Source organism: Tachysurus vachellii, chromosome 25, assembly GCF_030014155.1.
Source record: "Tachysurus vachellii isolate PV-2020 chromosome 25, HZAU_Pvac_v1, whole genome shotgun sequence".
Classification (NCBI taxonomy): domain Eukaryota; kingdom Metazoa; phylum Chordata; class Actinopteri; order Siluriformes; family Bagridae; genus Tachysurus; species Tachysurus vachellii.
This window is the reverse complement of record NC_083484.1, coordinates 16,981,344-17,003,620: the sequence shown is the minus strand read 5'-3', so window position 1 is coordinate 17,003,620 and position 22,277 is coordinate 16,981,344. Positions and strand designations below refer to the sequence as shown.

The 22,277-nt window shown below is 41.2% G+C and overlaps 1 protein-coding gene across 1 annotated transcript; it reads left to right on the top strand.

Moving 5' to 3' along the window:
• The first annotated feature begins 1,262 nt into the window (after positions 1-1,262).
• Positions 1,263-6,485, top strand: LOC132840258 (protein asteroid homolog 1-like). The gene is made up of 5 exons (XM_060861778.1): positions 1,263-1,401; positions 2,395-3,705; positions 4,288-4,504; positions 4,590-4,758; positions 5,315-6,485. Exons 2-5 carry the CDS (start codon positions 2,413-2,415, stop codon positions 5,697-5,699), a joined length of 2,064 nt encoding a protein of 687 aa, XP_060717761.1. The 5' UTR covers positions 1,263-1,401; positions 2,395-2,412; the 3' UTR covers positions 5,700-6,485.
• Positions 6,486-22,277: the final 15,792 nt, after the last annotated feature.

Genomic DNA, 22,277 nt, shown 5'->3' with positions numbered 1-22,277 from the left:
TATGACTTATTTATTAATCACTTATTACTGATAAATAAATCTTTATGTTAAGCTGGGATGTTAAATTCCATTAAATTCCCAAAAATGTTTGTACGTTTGCATTAATTCAGTTTTTGTTGTTATTTGAATGTTATCTCAGTGTTCTTAAGCCACTGTAGACCAATTCTTTGTGTCCTTCAGGTTCCTCTGAGTGAAACCTGCCAAGAACTTTATTAAACACAAAATCTGACCCCCCATGTCTCTGATCTCATCACACACTTCCGCTACACACATGCTGAAGCTGTTTGTTTCTAAACATGGACTGGGGTCGTGTTTCTCGGTGTCATCATCAGTTTGTCCACTGGACGGAGACAAAGTCAAACAAACGCGTTTCTTAAATCTATACAGAACATTTTTAACCAATACACATTATTAACACTGTAATAAACATTATTAACAATATAATGAACATTATTGACCCAATAATAAACATTAAGACTGTAATAAACATTATGCAAATGTACTGATGTCACTGGATTCATGCCAAAGCATGAATGATAATCACACACACACACATCACACACACACACACGCACACACACACACACACACATCACACACACACACATACATCATATACACACACACTCACACATACACATATTATACACACACACACATCATATACACACACTCACTCACGCATAAACACATACACACACTGGAGAATCCTTCACTACATCATACACACACATCATAGACCTCTCTAAATAAATGTTTTACTAAATAATGTTTTACTGTTCTATTAATAATAATAATAATAATAATAATAATAATAATAATAATAATATAAACTATGGAATGCAGCAATTATTTAATTACTTAATTATTCTTTGTCTTATTCTTATACATTAAAAAACAGAGAAAAACACGACATAAAAGATGTAGAACTGCATAATGAGAGCGGAACAAACAGGTTTTTGTTTATTACTGTGAGTTACTGGGTGAGGAAGTTCTCATGAAGATGAAGAAGAATGAGGGGTTTCGACAGGAATTTTATTACAGAATGAAATAAACTGACCAAACATAAAAACTACTGAGGTGATAAACATGAACATGTTCATCTGGTGATCTGGTGATCTGGTGATCTGACTCATGAAGTGATATGACGCGACCAGAACATGAGCAAGAAGTCAATTAAATCTTCCTCTAGCTTTCGCTTTCCTTCAGTCAGAGGCTTTAGGTTTCGTTTTCCTGATAAGTGAATAAAAGCGTCCCCCACTGGCCGCTTCCCAAATCACAACGCTCCAGAGGATCCAGAGGATCAGACACCGAGACGCAGAACCAAAGAAGAACTACAGCAGATCTACAATCTACAACTTTCTCTTCGGTTATTTACTGGGGGCATTAAAGGGAATTAAGGTAAAATTAAAAACATCTCAAATTTATATTTTATTAATTTAATAATTCATGATTTTATTTGTCTTATACAGTCATGCTTTTGATATGACGACATGTTGCTGAGATCCACTGCTAAAGTAATGCTGACAGTATTTATAATAATAATATTAATAATAATAATAAGTTTTATTCACTTCAGAAGATAAAACAAAAACATTATTTCTTTTACACTTTACAAAATGTTTTTAAAATGTAGTATATAAGTCTCTCCCTCTTACAATCTTACACCCAATGACTAGCCATTGTTTTTATTTATAAATGATATAATTTGCATATTTATGATATTATTTGTACCATAATGTTTATCTGGGGATTTGAGGAGAGCGAGCAGGTAAACTGTTCAGCAGCAGTGTTAAGTTTCTCTTTCTCATGAAAACTTATATAAAGACACTTGATAATTTGAAGAGATTTCATGTTCAAAACCTCACCATTAAGGAGTTAATGTTGACAAATCAGAAAGCATTGTAGTATAGGTGTAGTATAGGTGTAGGTGTAGGTGTAGGTGCTGTTTATTTAAAGGGCAGCAAATTCACAACGTCATTCAAAATCAAACAATAGCAGCCTCAGAGATAATCCACAACATGAAGAACCAGAAACCAGGAAGAGCAACAACAAAAAATAAAACAACGCTTAGAAAATATTCAGGAAGTAAAACACTGAACATTACTGAACATGTTTGTGGGGAAAAAACACACTGGTTTAAACCTTGAAAGTATATAAGGGATGAACTTAAAACCTGTGAGAGCAATCAGGGGAGGAGACAGAAGATGATCCAAAACAGCAAGACTCGAGTCAATGTAAACAAAATGTAAAGACAGGACAAAGTCCTCAGTGTGAGGGACAGAGTCCTGATATAAAAATGTCTAAAGCAGAACAATGTCAGTATTGGAATGTTTTTTAGAACACATTCTGTAAATGTTCAACTCAACCTACTGTATCATTTTATATTCCAAGGACTGAACATTTCTCACTATGGGAGTTAAGAGACTTCACAGCTACATCGAGAGCAACAGTGATTTCCTGAAGCCACGCTGCTTTAGAGAAAGCAGACTCATCATCGATGGATCCAATTTGTACTACAATCTGTACTTCAGGTCACACGTGGACCAAGCACACGGTGGAGATTACGATGACTTTGAGAAAATCGTTACGCTGTTTTTCAGAAATCTCAGAATGTGTGATATTGAGCCCTACGTGGTGCTCGATGGAGGGGCCGATGTCAGTGGCAAAAAATTTGAAACCCTGAAGACAAGATGCTGCGAAAGGATCATAAGAGCCAATGCCTTGTCCAGGGGCCGCTCAGGAGAAATACTACCCATTCTGACCAAACATGTCTTCAAGCAGATCCTCGGAAAACTAGGAATTCCCTTCATTCAGTGTCTGGCAGAGGCGGATTGGGAAGCAGCTGCGTTGGCCAGCGAGTGGAACTGTCCTGTTCTGTCCAACGACAGCGATTTCTACATCTTCAACATCAAGAGTGGAGTTTTGCCCATTGATCATTTCCAGTGGTGGAAAGTGAGCAAGCTAAGACACAATAGTAAAAATTTCATCCCTACCAAGTCGTACCGTGATCTAAATCTCTGTGCTGCTTTTAACCGCATGAATAAATATAATCTTTCACTTTTTGCCGTCATTCTGGGAAACGACTACACCAAACTGGACAATAGTGCTTTTCCAAACTTCTCAAAGTTCTCAACTAGACCTGGAGCAACAGCCCAGGTCGATGGCGTACTCGTGTGGTTGTCAAAGTTCCCCGGGCCGAAAGAAGCCATCGCTGCTCTCCTCAGCCCCCTGGGGAAGAACAAGAAATCAGACAGCTTACGAAAAGAAATAAATCAGGGGATGGCAGAGTACAGACTCCGCCCCAGCTCCATTGGTCAGTTCTTCATGAGCGGAGAACCTCAGAGCGTTCCTCCAGGCCCTTTACAGAATCTTCCAGCCTGGACTCTAAAACCTCTGGCAGAAGGTAAGCTGGCTTCCACCATCATTGAAGTTGTGACACTGCAGAGGGTCATGCTGAACCCCCAGGTGGAGGACTTTGAGCTGAGCAGCAGCAGCGAGACGTCTCGTCTGATACGACAGGTGATGTACGGCATACTGCTGTGTACCAGGTGGCAGAAGGTGAAGAAAGGCAGCAGGTCTTCTGGAGACGAACAGCAGACCGATGTGGAGGAATACAGCAGGCAGAAGATGACGCTGACCAGCTCCATGGTTCCAGCTGTTCTACCCAGAGGTGTAGTGACACACCTGGACTCACTGTGGGAGGTAAAGCTCAGGGTTTATCTTCTGTACTTTTTATCATCATGATTAAATTAAACTGGTTACAATTGATTGGTTATTGGTTTATGGATTTTATATTATTAGTATTTTATTTCAAAGGCACATTATGAGAGTTTCCCACAGAGTGGATTTAGACCCTGTTTATTTCCTGTTGATTAGCTACATGCTAACCCTTGGGTGTGTCATGTCTCTCTATCTTTATACATTTCATTTCATTAAGTACATTGACATGATGCCTCAAGAATATTAAAACTTCATACACCAACACCTTACACACTAACATTCCAGGTTCATTCACTGATGCCTACACACGTTCAGGATTTCACATTTTCAAAGCTGCATCACTGCATTTACATTTACATGTGACAGACTCTTATCCAGAGCGACGTACATAAGTGCTTAAATCTCTAACATTGAATACATTAATGCTGCCTCACTAGGTTACATACTTAAGATACCATGTATGAAGCACTGAACAGATGCTCACCTTTCCAAATGTCTCAGTCTGTACTGCTGGATTGTTGAAGACTATTATTACAGTACACATTCTCTGATCTTCTCTTGTAGGAACCAGAGCATTTAAGGCTGCAGATCCTGTTGGATGCTCTCTGTGTGTCTCCATTGTTGAATTCGCTCCTCATCCCCTCCAGTCTTCAGCTTGCCATCTATGCCACAGGTTATTGGCTAAATCACGCGCAGCCCGAGCCGAAGGCTGAAATGTTCTGGGCTTTACTCATCGGATTGGTGTACGGTCACCTGTGCAGAAATCATCAGACCACTATAGGTAAAGTTCAGACTTAGATCAGAGATACTTAAAAGTTGTGTTGTGAGTATATGCTTAATGTGGTCTGATCCTCTCCTGTATACAGAGGCCAGAACAGTGGTTTCCAGACTTAAAAACTTGCAGGAGCGTAAAGGTCAGAAGCTGCTGGATCTGGGGTTTGCTCACGCTTTGTGTCAGTGGCAGTCCTGTCTAAAGGACAGCTTCAATCTGAACCAGCTGCTGAATCATCCAGTGCCGGAGCCGGAGTTAGCGAGGTACGCTCACTTCTTATCTCACACCTCAACTGAGGCACCAGGCAGCTTCACGCTGGAATGATCACACACATGAAATAGAGCAATAACAGCATCAGCAGCACTGAAGCATCTCTACACAATCATAACCTGACAGACGAGATATAGTCAGTAACCAAGAGAACTTAAAGCGGTCATGTACATGTGCTTGTGTGCAGATGTGTGCAGATGTGAAGACTCACTGCTTTAGGTCTGAGCTTGGATTCGATCCACATGGCTCGTAGGTCATTATAGATAAACTCTTAGCTAAACAGTGAGTAATGAAATCTCACCCACAGAGACCGCGGTTACTGAACAATAATAAACTACGTGTGGCATTGCAGAGAACGTACTGAATCAGTGCTGCGTAAAGATTAAAGCAGATTATTAAACATTTCGAGTTTGAGTGTGAGTGAATTGTGCTGGGGAAAAACTCAGCAAGATCAGACTCGTCTCTGCAGATGAAAACATTTACTGCTTGTTAAGAATAAAATCACCAAAGCTAATCTCCCTCACTGCACTGTGTTCGTGTGATTATCAGCCTGTACAGCGGTTCTCTAGTCCACGCCGTCGCTCAGGAGCTGATGAGGGGCGTCGAACCCGAAACCCTTCTCGCCGGAGCCTCGTTTGCCGTGGAGCTTTACCGGAATCTACAGGCCATGCTGGAGCGCGAGCTGGACGACCAGTTCATTATAAGAATAAGGACGAGGGCAGGGCCGAGAGGGCAGAGAGCGCGGTGCGATCCAGCCAATGATCTCAGCAAAATGTTCCAACATTTGACGACTGATGAAGAGAAAGATGAAGAGAAAGATGACGGGTGTGACGTGTTTTACGAGGAAACCTGCAGCGCTCGCACCAGACACATAAGCAGAGCTCACACGGTCGACCCGAGGGCCAAGAAGTACGAACGTGTGAAGTGGCGTTAGACACGACCGAGTCCGACAGAACTGATCAGACACTGCGATTGGAGTCACTTTAATCTAATTTAATTAATTCATGATAAAGGAAATTATTTGTCTGAATTATTCTGATTTTAATAGACGAAACTAGTCTGATTCTACACTCAGAAGGATCAGAAGTCATTTTCTCTCATGTTTTTATCATCTACAGAGTTTCTGCTCATATTTCTACTCCACTGTAACACTAACCAGCCTCCTTTCTTCAGTCTTACACTTCTGTTAGATGCAGAAGGATCAGATCTCTCACCAAGACCTTCATTATTTATAATTATTTATAAATTTATAAATAATTAAGAAAACATCCCCTCAGATCTGGGATGTTTTCTTAATTATTTATAAAGTGTTCAAACAAACAGAAAATGAATAACCACCCAGACAGGTATTATTATTATTGTTATTATTATTATTATTATTGTTATTATTATTATTATTATTATCAGTAGCGGTAGTTTGACTGTTGAATGGTCTAACAGGGATGGATCATTAATCCCTGTGTTTATTTTGGATTACTCAGATTATTAAAGTAAGGATCAGTTGACGTGATTAGTTGTTGTGTTAATATTAATGATGATGTAATGAAGCTAAAGGAACGTTAAGGTTCAGCAGTATTCTGATCCTGTTCTGGGTGTAATGTAGAGGTTCATCACCTTCTGCTGTTTCAGTGTCTTCTCTACAAACAGAAAACAGAATAATGAAGTGAATTTTTACTTTCTTTAATGAAAATAACCTTCATGAATAAATTGTTGAATCATTTGACGTTGTTCTAATGGATTCTGAATGAAGTGTTTATAATAAGCACACCACTGAGACAGAACACACTTCCCACGTCACACCGAGCACACTAATGATACAGAAGTGACAGAACACAAACAGAAAAAACACAAGGAACACACCAAGAAATCAAATTCTGTCTGATTCAATCCATTCAGAGCAGCTCAGAAAAACATCTCCAACAAGCAGGTGGAGCAGTGAAGAGCAGAACCTCCAAAACCTGCATCATTATCAGCTGATGGGTGCTGAGCCCTGAAGGTTCATCCAAAGAGCTGGGCACCTGCTTCCCTCGTTCCTCCTCACATACAGAAGGTGTAGACTGGTTCACCTGGAAACCTCATGTCTGCCTCATCTGCATCTTCATCCTTCTATCCACTGAGCAGCCACTCATGTATGTCCCGGTATCACACTGAGACGCTCGCCGTCCCACAGGCCGTAGGTGCTGTAGTTCATGAGAACGGAAGCACTGAGCTCCAGAGCTGCACTGGTTCAGTCTCCTCCACTGATACTTTAACACCTTTATCACCTGCACACACGTCACATCAGAGTTTCACTCGTTTAACACACATCACACAACCCACATGCAGGAGAACGAAAGAACGTCTCATACAGACACCAGAAAGGTCCAGAAACTTCAGAACCTTCAAAACCTCTCCGGAAATAATTATATAATGTACTTCAAATAATGTCTATTATAAAGTGTGTGATTTTTAAATATGAAAAAACAAAACTGCGTAAACATATAAAACATAAAGGTATCAATCTGTTCCTTATTTAATCCCTGAAAATATTTCAAGCATCAGATTAGAATATTTAGTGAAAAAAAAGATTATTTAAGGATTTCACTCCATATAATAATCAATAATTATCCTTTATATAATAATAATAATAATAATAATAATAATAATAATAATAATAATTGTTGTTTTGTTGTTGTTGTTGTTGTTGTTATTATTTTTATTATTATTATTATTAAAGGTTATTACACTGTTAAACATCTGACATGGTTATAGATTCTGTTTTAAGCACAACTGTGTTCCACTTTGTTTCTATTATTTATAATAATATATATATATTTATTTTTTATTTATTTATATTTATATATTTATTTATCATGTTTGTGTTGACGAACCTCGGAGCTTCTTCCAGACCCATGATGTAAATCTGCAGATGAAAAACCACACGGATGACCAACAGCCACCTAAAACAGAACACATTTATGACCTTGGTCCACAGCTCGTCCCCATGGCTACAGACACGTCTGTCTTACATCTTATTCAACACTTAACACATTTAAAGAAGAAGAAATCCAATATATGCATCATAAAATAGCGTGAACAATCCTGCTGCGGCTCACAGCCAGGTTTATTAGTAAAAAGACTCGGCGTGTGAAGAGGAATATCACAGTCCTGACACATTAATCTACAGTACGACACAGAATAGAAATGAGAAATGGAGAATTAACCAAAAACAAAGTAAATATAAACACTTATATAGAGTAGCTAGCGGCTAATGGATGTCAGCTGATGCGACTTAAAACTCTTTACACTGCAGCTTAGAGGAGTCAAACACAACGGTTACTAAACTGCAAAGGAAAAAGGGAACGAAATAATCAGGCTCACACAAATAGCTAATTCTGACTCATTTGTCCACTCATTGAGTCACATGTTGCTGAGAAATTCATAGAAATAAACGAAAGTAACCCCAGACTAAGCACAAGAGATTCACAAGAGATTCACCATCATGGTCTCCTTCTTCGTCTGCAAAACTATCCATTGTTTTAAATATATTATATTTGAAAGCTAACAAGAGAATAAGTGAAACGAGTGTAAAACAAAATGGCGGTCAGGAGCTCTGAGACTCATCACATGCATCAGGCTTCCTGGGAACCTCCTACTGGCACATGATCACGTGTAGATCACCAGCAGGCTTGATAGCTAACTAATTAAGGTGCATTCTGTACTGCAGGTCATACTTGTAATAATGAATCATTTTGTGGCAACTCACCAGCAAAAGCTCACAAATGTCACAAAAATCCTCCAGCTTTGTCCGACTCCACGCTCCAGCTCAGAGTGAGAAACGTGCTGTGAATCTCCCACAGCTTCAGCTCCACACTGCCTCTGGGAAATGAAAGTTGATTACTCTCACAGCTGTCTTCCTGATTCTTGTCTGTGGTTATATAAATTTACATGTACATTTACATGCCATGCGACTGAGTTCCTTTTTCCTGCACAGTTCAGATATCATTCATTTTAAATTCTTTATCAATAAAAACGTGTCCTCATACAGGATCACCTGGTCCACTACTAGTCAGATCAGACTCCCAGACACTCACACAGCTCAGATCAGACTCCCAGACACTCACACAGCTCAGATCAGACTCCCAGACACTCACACAGCTCAGATCAGACTCCCAGACACTCACACAGCTCAGATCAGACTCCCAGACACTCACACAGCTCAGATCAGACTCCCAGACACTCACACAGCTCAGATCAGACTCCCAGACACTCACACAGCTCAGATCAGATGTTCAGACACTCACACAGCTCAGATCAGACTCCCAGACACTCACACAGCTCAGATCAGACTCCCAGACACTCACACAGCTCAGATCAGACTCCCAGACACTCACACAGCTCAGATCAGACTCCGAGACACTCACACAGCTCAGATCAGACTCCCAGACACTCACACAGCTCAGATCAGACTCCCAGACACTCACACAGCTCAGATCAGATGTTCAGACACTCACACAGCTCAGATCAGACTCCCAGACACTCACACAGCTCAGATCAGACTCCCAGACACTCACACAGCTCAGATCAGACTCCCAGACACTCACACAGCTCAGATCAGACTCCGAGACACTCACACAGCTCAGATCAGACTCCCAGACACTCACACAGCTCAGATCAGACTCCCAGACACTCACACAGCTCAGATCAGACTCCCAGACACTCACACAGCTCAGATCAGACTCACACAGCTCAGATCAGACTCAGACTCACTGCTCAGATCAGACTCCCAGACACTCACACAGCTCAGATCAGACTCCCAGACACTCACACAGCTCAGATCAGACTCCCAGACACTCACACAGCTCAGATCAGACTCCCAGACACTCACACAGCTCAGATCAGACTCCCAGACACTCACACAGCTCAGATCAGACTCCCAGACACTCACACAGCTCAGATCAGACTCCCAGACACTCACACAGCTCAGATCAGACTCCCAGACACTCACACAGCTCAGATCAGACTCCCAGACACTCACACAGCTCAGATCAGACTCCCAGACACTCACACAGCTCAGATCAGACTACAAGACACACACACAGCTCAGATCAGACTCACAGACACTCACACAGCTCAGATCAGAATCTCAGACACTCACACAGCTCAGATCAGACTCCCAGACACTCACACAGCTCAGATCAGACTCCCAGACACTCACACAGCTCAGATCAGACTCCCAGACACTCACACAGCTCAGATCAGACTCCCAGACACTCACACAGCTCAGATCAGACTCCCAGACACTCACACAGCTCAGATCAGACTCCCAGACACTCACACAGCTCAGATCAGACTCCCAGACACTCACACAGCTCAGATCAGACTCCCAGACACTCACACAGCTCAGATCAGACTCCAGACACTCACACAGCTCAGATCAGATGTTCAGACACTCACACAGCTCAGATCAGATGTTCAGACACTCACACAGCTCAGATCAGATGTTCAGACACTCACACAGCTCAGATCAGATGTTCAGACACTCACACAGCTCAGATCAGACTCCCAGACACTCACACAGCTCAGATCAGACTCCCAGACACTCACACAGCTCAGATCAGACTCACAGACACTCACACAGCTCAGATCAGAATCCCAGACACTCACACAGCTCAGATCAGACTGCCAGACACTCACACAGCTCAGATCAGACTCCAGACACTCACACAGCTCAGATTAGACTCCCCTACACTCACACAGCTAAGATCAGACTCTCAGACACTCACACAGCTCAGATCAGACTCCCAGACACTCACACAGCTCAGATCAGACTCCCAGACACTCACACAGCTCAGATCAGACTCCCAGACACTCACACAGCTCAGATCAGACTCCCAGACACTCACACAGCTCAGATCAGAATAACAGACACTCACACAGCTCAGATCAGACTCCCAGACACTCACACAGCTCAGATCAGAATGGCAGACACTCACACAGCTCAGATCAGACTCCCAGACACTCACACAGCTCAGATCAGAATTCCAGACACTCACACAGCTCAGATCAGACTCACAGACACTCACACAGCTCAGATCAGACTCCCAGACACTCACACAGCTCAGATCAGACTCCCAGACACTCACACAGCTCAGATCAGACTCCCAGACACTCACACAGCTCAGATCAGATGTTCAGACACTCACACAGCTCAGATCAGACTCCCAGACACTCACACAGCTCAGATCAGACTCCCAGACACTCACACAGCTCAGATCAGACTCCCAGACACTCACACAGCTCAGATCAGATGTTCAGACACTCACACAGCTCAGATCAGACTCACAGACACTCACACAGCTCAGATCAGACTCCCAGACACTCACACAGCTCAGATCAGACTCCCAGACACTCACACAGCTCAGATCAGACTCCCAGACACTCACACAGCTCAGATCAGACTCCCAGACACTCACACAGCTCAGATCAGATGTTCAGACACTCACACAGCTCAGATCAGACTCCCAGACACTCACACAGCTCAGATCAGACTCCCAGACACTCACACAGCTCAGATCAGATGTTCAGACACTCACACAGCTCAGATCAGACTCCCAGACACTCACACAGCTCAGATCAGACTCCCAGACACTCACACAGCTCAGATCAGACTCCCAGACACTCACACAGCTCAGATCAGACTCCCAGACACTCACACAGCTCAGATCAGACTCCCAGACACTCACACAGCTCAGATCAGACTCCCAGACACTCACACAGCTCAGATCAGATGTTCAGACACTCACACAGCTCAGATCAGACTCCCAGACACTCACACAGCTCAGATCAGACTCCCAGACACTCACACAGCTCAGATCAGACTCCCGGACACTCACACAGCTCAGATCAGACTCCCAGACACTCACACAGCTCAGATCAGACTCCCAGACACTCACACAGCTCAGATCAGACTCCCAGACACTCACACAGCTCAGATCAGACTCCCAGACACTCACACAGCTCAGATCAGACTCCCAGACACTCACACAGCTCAGATCAGATGTTCAGACACTCACACAGCTCAGATCAGATGTTCAGACACTCACACAGCTCAGATCAGACTCCCAGACACTCACACAGCTCAGATCAGACTCCCAGACACTCACACAGCTCAGATCAGACTCCCAGACACTCACACAGCTCAGATCAGACTCCCAGACACTCACACAGCTCAGATCAGATGTTCAGACACTCACACAGCTCAGATCAGACTCCCAGACACTCACACAGCTCAGATCAGACTCCCAGACACTCACACAGCTCAGATCAGACTCCCAGACACTCACACAGCTCAGATCAGACTCCCAGACACTCACACAGCTCAGATCAGACTCCGAGACACTCACACAGCTCAGATCAGACTCCCAGACACTCACACAGCTCAGATCAGACTCCCAGACACTCACAAAACTCAGATCAGATGTTCAGACACTCACACAGCTCAGATCAGACTCCCAGACACTCACACAGCTCAGATCAGATGTTCAGACACTCACACAGCTCAGATCAGACTCCCAGACACTCACACAGCTCAGATCAGATGTTCAGACACTCACACAGCTCAGATCAGACTCCCAGACACTCACACAGCTCAGATCAGACTCCCAGACACTCACACAGCTCAGATCAGACTCCCAGACACTCACACAGCTCAGATCAGACTCCCAGACACTCACACAGCTCAGATCAGACTCCCAGACACTCACACAGCTCAGATCAGATGTTCAGACACTCACACAGCTCAGATCAGACTCCCAGACACTCACACAGCTCAGATCAGATGTTCAGACACTCACACAGCTCAGATCAGACTCCGAGACACACACACAGCTCAGATCAGACTCCCAGACACTCACACAGCTCAGATCAGACTTCCAGACACTCACACAGCTCAGATCAGACTCCCAGACACTCACACAGCTCAGATCAGACACTCACACAGCTCAGATCAGACTCCGAGACACTCACACAGCTCAGATCAGACTCCCAGACACTCACACAGCTCAGATCAGACTCCCAGACACTCACACAGCTCAGATCAGACTCCCAGACACTCACACAGCTCAGATCAGACGTCCAGGGAAAGAGTTTATTTCTTCTTCTGACTGATGTAGAAGATGAAACACGTCATCTATATGAACTTCACTCTAACACTATTTAAGGTGCAACACACACACACACATCACACACACACACACACATCTCACACACACACACACATCACACACACACATACATCACACACACACATACATCTCACACACACATACATCTCACACACACACACACACACACACACACACACACACACACACGCACACACACACACACACACACACATCACACACACATCACATCACACACACACACACACATCACACACACACACACACACACATCACACACACACACACATACATTACTCACACACACATCACACACACACACACACACACACACACATCACACACACACACACACATCACACACATCACACACTTTCACACAGCTCTAAAATAGAAGATGAAACACGTCATCTATATGAACTTCACTCTAACACTATTTAAGGTGCAACACACACACACATCACACACACACACACACATCTCACACACACACACATCACACACACATACATCACACACACACACACACACGCACACACACATCACACACATACACACATCACATCACACACACACATCACACACACACACAACACACACACACACATCACACACACACACACACATCTCACACACACACACACACATCACACACACACATACATCACACACACACATACATCTCACACACACATACATCTCACACACACACACACACACACACACACACACACGCACACACACACACACACACATCACACACACATCACATCACACACACACACACACACATCACACACACACACACACACATCACACACACACACATACATTACTCACACACACATCACACACACACACACACACACACACATCACACACACACACACACATCACACACATCACACACTTTCACACAGCTCTAAAATAGAAGATGAAACACGTCATCTATATGAACTTCACTCTAACACTATTTAAGGTGCAACACACACACACACATCACACACACATACATCACACACACACACACACACGCACACACACATCACACACATACACACATCACATCACACACACACATCACACACACACACACGCACACACACACACACACACACACATCACACACACATCACATCACACACACACACACACATCACACACACACACACACACATCACACACACACACACATACATTACTCACACACACACACACACACATCACACACACACACACACATCACACACATCACACACTTTCACACAGCTCTAAAATAGAAGATGAAACACGTCATCTATATGAACTTCACTCTAACACTATTTAAGGTGCAACACACACACACATCACACACACACACACACATCTCACACACACACACATCACACACACATACATCACACACACACACACACACGCACACACACATCACACACATACACACATCACATCACACACACACATCACACACACACACACAACACACACACACACATCACACACACACACACACATCTCACACACACACACACACATCACACACACACATACATCACACACACACATACATCTCACACACACATACATCTCACACACACACACACACACACACACACACACACGCACACACACACACACACACACACACATCACACACACATCACATCACACACACACACACACACATCACACACACACACACACATCACACACACACATACATTACTCACACACACATCACACACACACACACACACACACACACATCACACACACACACACACACACACACATCACACACATCACACACTTTCACACAGCTCTAAAATAGAAGATGAAACACGTCATCTATATGAACTTCACTCTAACACTATTTAAGGTGCAACACACACACACACATCACACACACACACACACATCTCACACACACACACATCACACACACATACATCACACACACACACACACACGCACACACACATCACACACATACACACATCACATCACACACACACATCACACACACACACATCACACACACACACACACACACATCACACACACACACATACATTACACACACACACACATCACACATCACACACACACACATCACACACACATCACACACACACACACATCACACACTTTCACACAGCTCTAAAATCATGGGTGTGAAGATGGTTCATAACTTTGATTAAAATACTATTAAAGGAAAGTTTTCTCATTACAATTATTATTATTTCTCATGGCATCTTGTATTTAAGCCTGAATCAGTTTTCTTTTTGTCGTGTTGTGTATAATATCATAACAGACACTGTTCCAAGCCGACAAACGATGGTTGTGGTTGTAGACGATTGGTCTAAAACAGGGGTCACCAACCTTTTTAAGACTGAGGGCTACTTTAAGGGAACTGAGTAGTACGAAGGGCTACCTGTTTGATACAAACTTCCTCAATAGCAAAATTGCACAGACCACTTTTTAATAATAAAAATAATACTAATAATAATAATATGGTGAAGAGACTGCTTACATGTCAATGTTAATTATTCCCCACAATTATTAACAATGATTTATACAACAATGACGGTAATAATATTTAAACATGCAACATTTATTTATGTTTATCTGTTCCAACATTTGAAAGTCAGGAAGTAATGTCAAGGAAATCATTAATCAAGTCACAACAAGTTATCTAGTATTTTTTTGAACAATTTTTCACATTTCTGTGCACCATTTTTAGTATAATGTTTTGTGTTTTCAATGAACACGTTATCTCTTTTTTGTCTGTAAACGTCTGTTAGTGAGAAGCCTGGCACTGCATTCTGCTCACCATTGTACTGTAATCTGGTGAATAATTTGACACTGCAAGTCTGAGTGAGTCTATGTGTAAATGTACATCAGTAAGGTGTGTTCTGGGTTTGTTCTTGATAAAGTTCATGTTAGAAAAGGCTGATTCACAGAGATAGGTTGAACCAAAAAGGCAGGAAACTTTCATAGCTGCTGTGCTTTACACCACTGTACTTTTCTGTGTCCACAAGGCACCAAAAGTTTGATGCAGACTGATGGGCTTTGAGGTGAAGGTCATTTTGCAACGTTAGGATTTCTATCTCTACCTTTCCAGCATCCAATTTGAACAGAGCACTTAGTTGCTCAGCAGTGCATGTCATGTCCACTTGCATGAAAGGATTTTTAACGTCTTTTTCTGTCCTTAATGCGCTGCTGGGTGGGTAGTTAGCATTGAAACTTTCGTCACATGTACTGAAGTGTCTTGCCACATTGTGCCGCTTTGCCGTCGCAACAGTCGTCCCGCAAATGAGACACACACACTTTTCTTTGACTGGCGTAAAAAAGAACTCTTCCTCCCAAACACCATGAAAAATGTATGTTTTCTGTCACTTTTCTGCCATGTTTTTGGGGGTAAATCACAACTGACTCCTCATTGTTGCTGCACAGCTTCCTTGTGTCAGGAGTCGGACGTGACGTGCGCACAATATTGACATTTGACTTCAGAAAAGGCCAAAGTTCGTTATATACATAAAACATTTTTGTTTACATTGTTTTAAAATTAAATAAAATGAAATTCAATATAGTCATTTTAAAATCTACATTAATGCAAGCATTTCTTATTCAAAAACTACAGCAAGAAAATTTTTTTAGACGGGAACTGTATTTTGACCAGTGCTATTTTTAGAACATGCCTCGCGGGCGCCTTAAGTGCTCCTTGCGGGCGACCAGGTGCCCGCGGGCACCACGTTGGTGACCCCTAGTCTAAAAGAATATTAAACATTTCATATTTCATTTCCTTTATCATTTAACAACAAGAAATCAACAACAACAAAAAAACAACATTACATTCAGTATAAAAGAACTAGTTAAAATGGAGAAAGGTACCGAACTCTTAAATAGACATCACAATGTTTAGTGTTTCTGCTGGGACCTGTTCAGAAAAGAAAAAAAAGATTTATAAATAATTATAAATGAACTTGCTGTTGCTCAGAAGGTTTCTGTTATAATGATATGATCGAGACTCTGAGCATAACTTGTTTATCTGTAACAAACAGTGTAAATAGCTTTGCTTTTGTCGAGATGTAAACTAACTATTTTAACTGCTACTATATAAAGCGAATACTTCTGTAAAAAGCACCTTATTTGTTTTAAGAGTTTACAAATCAAATGTTGTTATTGCTCTTTTGTTCATATAACAGTACTAACAGAATTCTGTGCATAACAATGTGATTAATTGTGATTAATCACAGAAAATTAATGTGATTAATCACAATTAAAAATGTAATCATTGCCCAGCACTATTATTGATTTATTGAGGACCATAAGATTCAGGATGTCTTTTTTTATGAGCTGCCTGATTGGAGATCATCTCTCCTTCATTTTCACACATATAGGTGTGGAACAGGGACCAGCTGAGACGTCATCTGCCTCGTCGCTCGTTGTCCCACAGGTCGTAGGCGCTGTTTTCTGGGAAGAACGGACGCACTGAGCTCTGGAGCTGCACTGATTCAGTCTCCTCCACTGACACCTTAACACCTTTAACCCCTGCACACACATCACATCAGAGTTTCACTCAACACTTAACACGACACACACACCTCATTAACACTTTATTCTAATGATTATGATTATTGAGGAAAAAAAAACATTAACTAATGAAATTGCATTCTTCTTCCTCTTCTTCTCCTTGTTAATCAAATAAAATCTGCAATTATTATATTTTTTGTTGTTAATATAAATATTCATGATTTTGTAATATATTATTAATATATAATAGATGTAGATCATATATACTATATTATTATTATTATTATCATTATTATTCAAATCAAATCTAATTTTATTTGTCACATTACATACTGTCCGGTATTCAAGCATAAAAAGGAATAAAATTAAGGATAAAAAATCAAACCAAAAGGAGGTAGATAAATAAAAAGTATAAACCATATAAAACATATGAAAATATATGTATATACATAAATGTGTATGGTGGATATTGGCAGTATAAATTATTATTAGTAGTAGTAGTAATATTATACCAAAATAAAGTAACTCTACTCTTTACTTTTATATTTAATACAAAGTTAAAAACATAAGTTTTTAGTGAGGAACCTGAATGACTGAAAGTGTCTCTGAGCTGCTGCCAGGCCCAAACTCCAAATCTGTCCATCACAGAGCAAACAGCTGACCAGCAAATGCCTGAAAAATAAAATGAAAAATAAATAAATAAAAATAAAATTCATCACATCTCAGGAATAAAATCTGTGATTTCTTTACAGTTTGGTGTAAAGACACTTCATTTAGCAGATAGCGCTGTTCCATACTGCAAGGTCACTATACTATGACCTTGAAATTTACAAGTAAACCAAAGTGCTAGTGCTAATGCTAATGCTAATGCTAGTACAACAAACACAACAATCAGCTAACAGTCACTAACAGAGCGCAGAACTCTATGTCTAAAGCAAATGAGATTCACCATCATTTAGCTCCTCCTCAATGTGGACAGTTAAAGGCCTTTACATTTGGTCAAAGACGTCCTGTTTTAAATTATTAGAAATTAGAAAGGTGTTATCGTTTGTGTCTCGTGAAGACACGCGTCTCAGCACAGAATGGTCAAGAGACCAACACGGAAAAGATGATGTTGACTATCGCTCCAAATTATTTCCGGGACACGCACTAAATAACGGTCCTGTGAAGTTGAGGGGAAACACATCCACTACATGTGTTGAAACATTAAGTGAGGATGAAAATATTCAGGGTGTGTTAACTTCCACTATACAAGAATGTGGTACAACAGGAAGTGATATCTGAACAATTCACTATTCTTCATCATGTCAAGTTCAGTTCAGTTCAGTTTATTCAGTTCAGTACAGTTCAGTTCAGTTTATTTGTATCACGTTTTTAACAGAAGTACAGAAACAAAATAAAACTTTTAAAGTTAGAGAAAAAATAAAAACATTATCTATGATTGTAATCAGGTGATGGACAATGTAAATTATGTGCAAAGTGCAGACAGGGACTCCATCAAGACTAGCTATGACATCATAACTAAAAGGCTAGAGCCAGAAGGTGACACAGACATGAGGTCCCACCACTCCACAGTCTGTAAACCTGAGCGACTTGTGATGATGGTAAGGAGACAACATCCAGACATCCCAGTTCACCAAACACTCTATGCCCATCAACCCTCCAGATCTGCTCCTTTACCTAAGAAAAGCTATTCATAAAAAGCTAGACTAAACAAATGAGTTTTTAGCCTGGACTTAAACACTGAGACTTTGTGTCTGAGTCTCGAACACTAATTGGAAGTCTGTTCCGTAACTGCGGGGCTCTGTGAGAAAAAGCTCTGCCCCCTGCTGGAGACTGTAGTACTTGAAGTACCAACAAATATCCTGCACCTTTTGATCGAAGTAGGTGTGACGGGTCACAAAAAAACAAAAGATCTCTCAGGTACTGTGGTGTGAGACCATTAAGTGCTTTATAGGTTAATAATAGTGTGTTATAATCAATGTGAAACTTGACTGGAAGCCAATACAATGAGGATAAGATAGAGGTGATGTGTTCATATCTTCTGGTTCTAGTTAGGACTCTAGCTGCTGTGTTCTGGACTAACTGGAGCTTGTTTATGCTCCTACTGGAACATCCAGACAGTAAAGCATTACAATAATCCAACCTAGAGGTACTAGTACTACTACCATGAACTAGTGTTTCTGCATCATGTAATGACATCATATTTCTTATCTTAGCAATATTTCTGAGATGAAAGAAGGCTAACATTGTGTAGTCACCATTTAGATCTATGAACTGATATCGATCCGTCAAATAAGACCCGATCCAGGAGAGACCTGTCCCTTTAACACCAACAACATGGTCTAGCTTATCATGTAAAATAACATAATCAATGGTATCAAAAGCTGCACTAATATCAAGCGACACCAGCAAAGAGACACAACCCTAATCAGAGGCCAGTAACAGGTCATTTACCACTTTACCCAGCGCTGTCTCTGTGCTGTGATGAGGCCTAAATCCTGATTAAATCCTGACATTTCATAAAAATGTAGAACTGAACTATGAAGTTGAAAAAACTATGAAAACTACTATGAAAAAAACTATGTAGAACTGAACATAACTGCTGAGCTACAACCTCTCCTAGGATCTTGGAGATAAAGGGGAGGTTTGATATTGGCCTATAGTTGGACAGTTGGGTTGGATTGAGGTCAGTGAAATGAAATAAACTGAGAGCAACAGAGAGAGAGAGAAAGAGAGAAAGAGAGAGAGGAGACGTGTCACTTCCACTGAAGACAAAAATGTTCCATAAAGACCAGTGAAGTCCAGTATCATGTTTACACTGGATATTTATTTACACCCTGTTGAATCCACTCTGCACTTCTAATTTTCTCAATCATCTTCTGAGCTTTGATGGATTTCCCATCCCTGTCTGTAGACCAAATCCAGCACACTGAGCTCAGTAAACATACCCTTCTTTCTTGTTGGAGATGTTGTCAAGTGGAAGAGAAAAGGACTCAAGAGCTGTTGAGGGAACAATCAGATCACAGGTAGAATATCATGTCTGAACTGGGGGTTAGTTCCTGCAGCACAAGTCTGAGGGTCAGCTGCATGAACAGAACACTTTCTGCTCTACACTGGATTAAGCTCAGACTCTGACTTTGTGCTCTGGTCTCTCACCACAGTTAACATTAAGACAGGAACATGGGAGATACTTGAATCTGAGGCCAAGTCGAGAAGAGAAGGCTGAAAGGCTTGTGATTCTGAAACTGTATAAGAATATATATATAAATAAATAAACTTTCATGTGTACACAGGCAGATCTCTGGGTGGATGGAACATGCACTTTATTCTAGTTATTATTTTCTACCTGAATGTGTATATGAGCTGTTGAGTGAGTTACAAAAGGTGAAGACAGATGCAATGAGGATATTTATTTACAAAGTTTTAAAATTAATAATTAATGATACATAAAGTTGCCAATCATACACGAGGACCAAGTTTATAACACAACAAAGGCAATGTGACATCAACAAAAGCTCAACAAGTCAAAACAAGAAACTAGTGCATAAGATCGCCCTCTGCTGGTCTGAGGAGGGATTGTCCATGAGGTCTGTGAACGAATTTACATAAATTCTAAACATCAATTTAGACATTAACTTAAAAAAAAATGTTATGTAATATTTCATACATAAGTGACTTACTTTTGCAGGAAGTATTTTGCTAGTGAAAATAGTAGTGAGTCGTTGGGGAGCCAAAAGATTCGACTCTTTTATGATCTGACTCACTGAATATCTATGACTCCTGTGTAATGAGTAAAATGAAAATCAATATTCAAAACACTGAAGCAAAATATTATACTTCTCCAGGAAGATCATCAGACATGTACGTGTACTGAGATCAGAATATCATGCAGTCTGATGCAAATCAGCTTTCACACTGAATTCTAATGAAAGACTCGTTTTGCAAACACGTCTCGGACGTGCAAGTCGACTTTGTGTTATAGTTTTTAACTGAAAAAAAAAATTAAAAACCTCCACTATAAACACGAACACAGCCTTTTAGTGAGTGTGAAAACTCCTCATTATTTATTAAACACTCATTAACAACATCTCAGTGCACATTAACCAGAAACCACAGACTCCAGCAGGTCATTTAAATACTTTATTTACTCCATAGTTTTTATTTAATGTTCATATGAACTATAACTATTTAATAAATGTCTTGGTCTCCATATTTGTTCCACAAGTTACAAACAGAAGTTCTGGATGTTAAAGCTGCGAGAAAATAAATCACTAAAGCTGTCCGAGTTCATCTAGACTGATTCTCAGAGCTGGACGTAACACCACACAGCCTGTTGTTGATGTAAAACCAGGCAATTTGCATCAGCTGGTGTTTCTCACATCAGACTCATTTTAAATTCACAGAAACCTGGAGTTGTTTTTTATTTTGTTTTTTTAACAAACCTGCTGATTTCTGCAGGTTCTGTAGGTTAAAGATATTTGTGCATGAGCTCACTGAGTCACCTTCCTGAAAGATCAAGACACACTGACATACAGACTGGGTAAATATTAGAAGAAAACTTTCCAGAAGGTCATCACTCCAACTTTGTTTTAGTTTCCAATGAACTGATGCTCGCTGTCAGAGTGAGAACATGGAGCAGTGAGCACTAGAACAAGGACGAGTCAGTGGAGAACAAGGTTAATAAAATATGCTTTACACATGCAGTGTGCATGCAAATAACCACACACACAAACACACACACACTCACACCTCCTCTCGCGTAGTGCTTAGGCCTATATTTAGTCCGGTCTGCATTTGCACATGGCTCC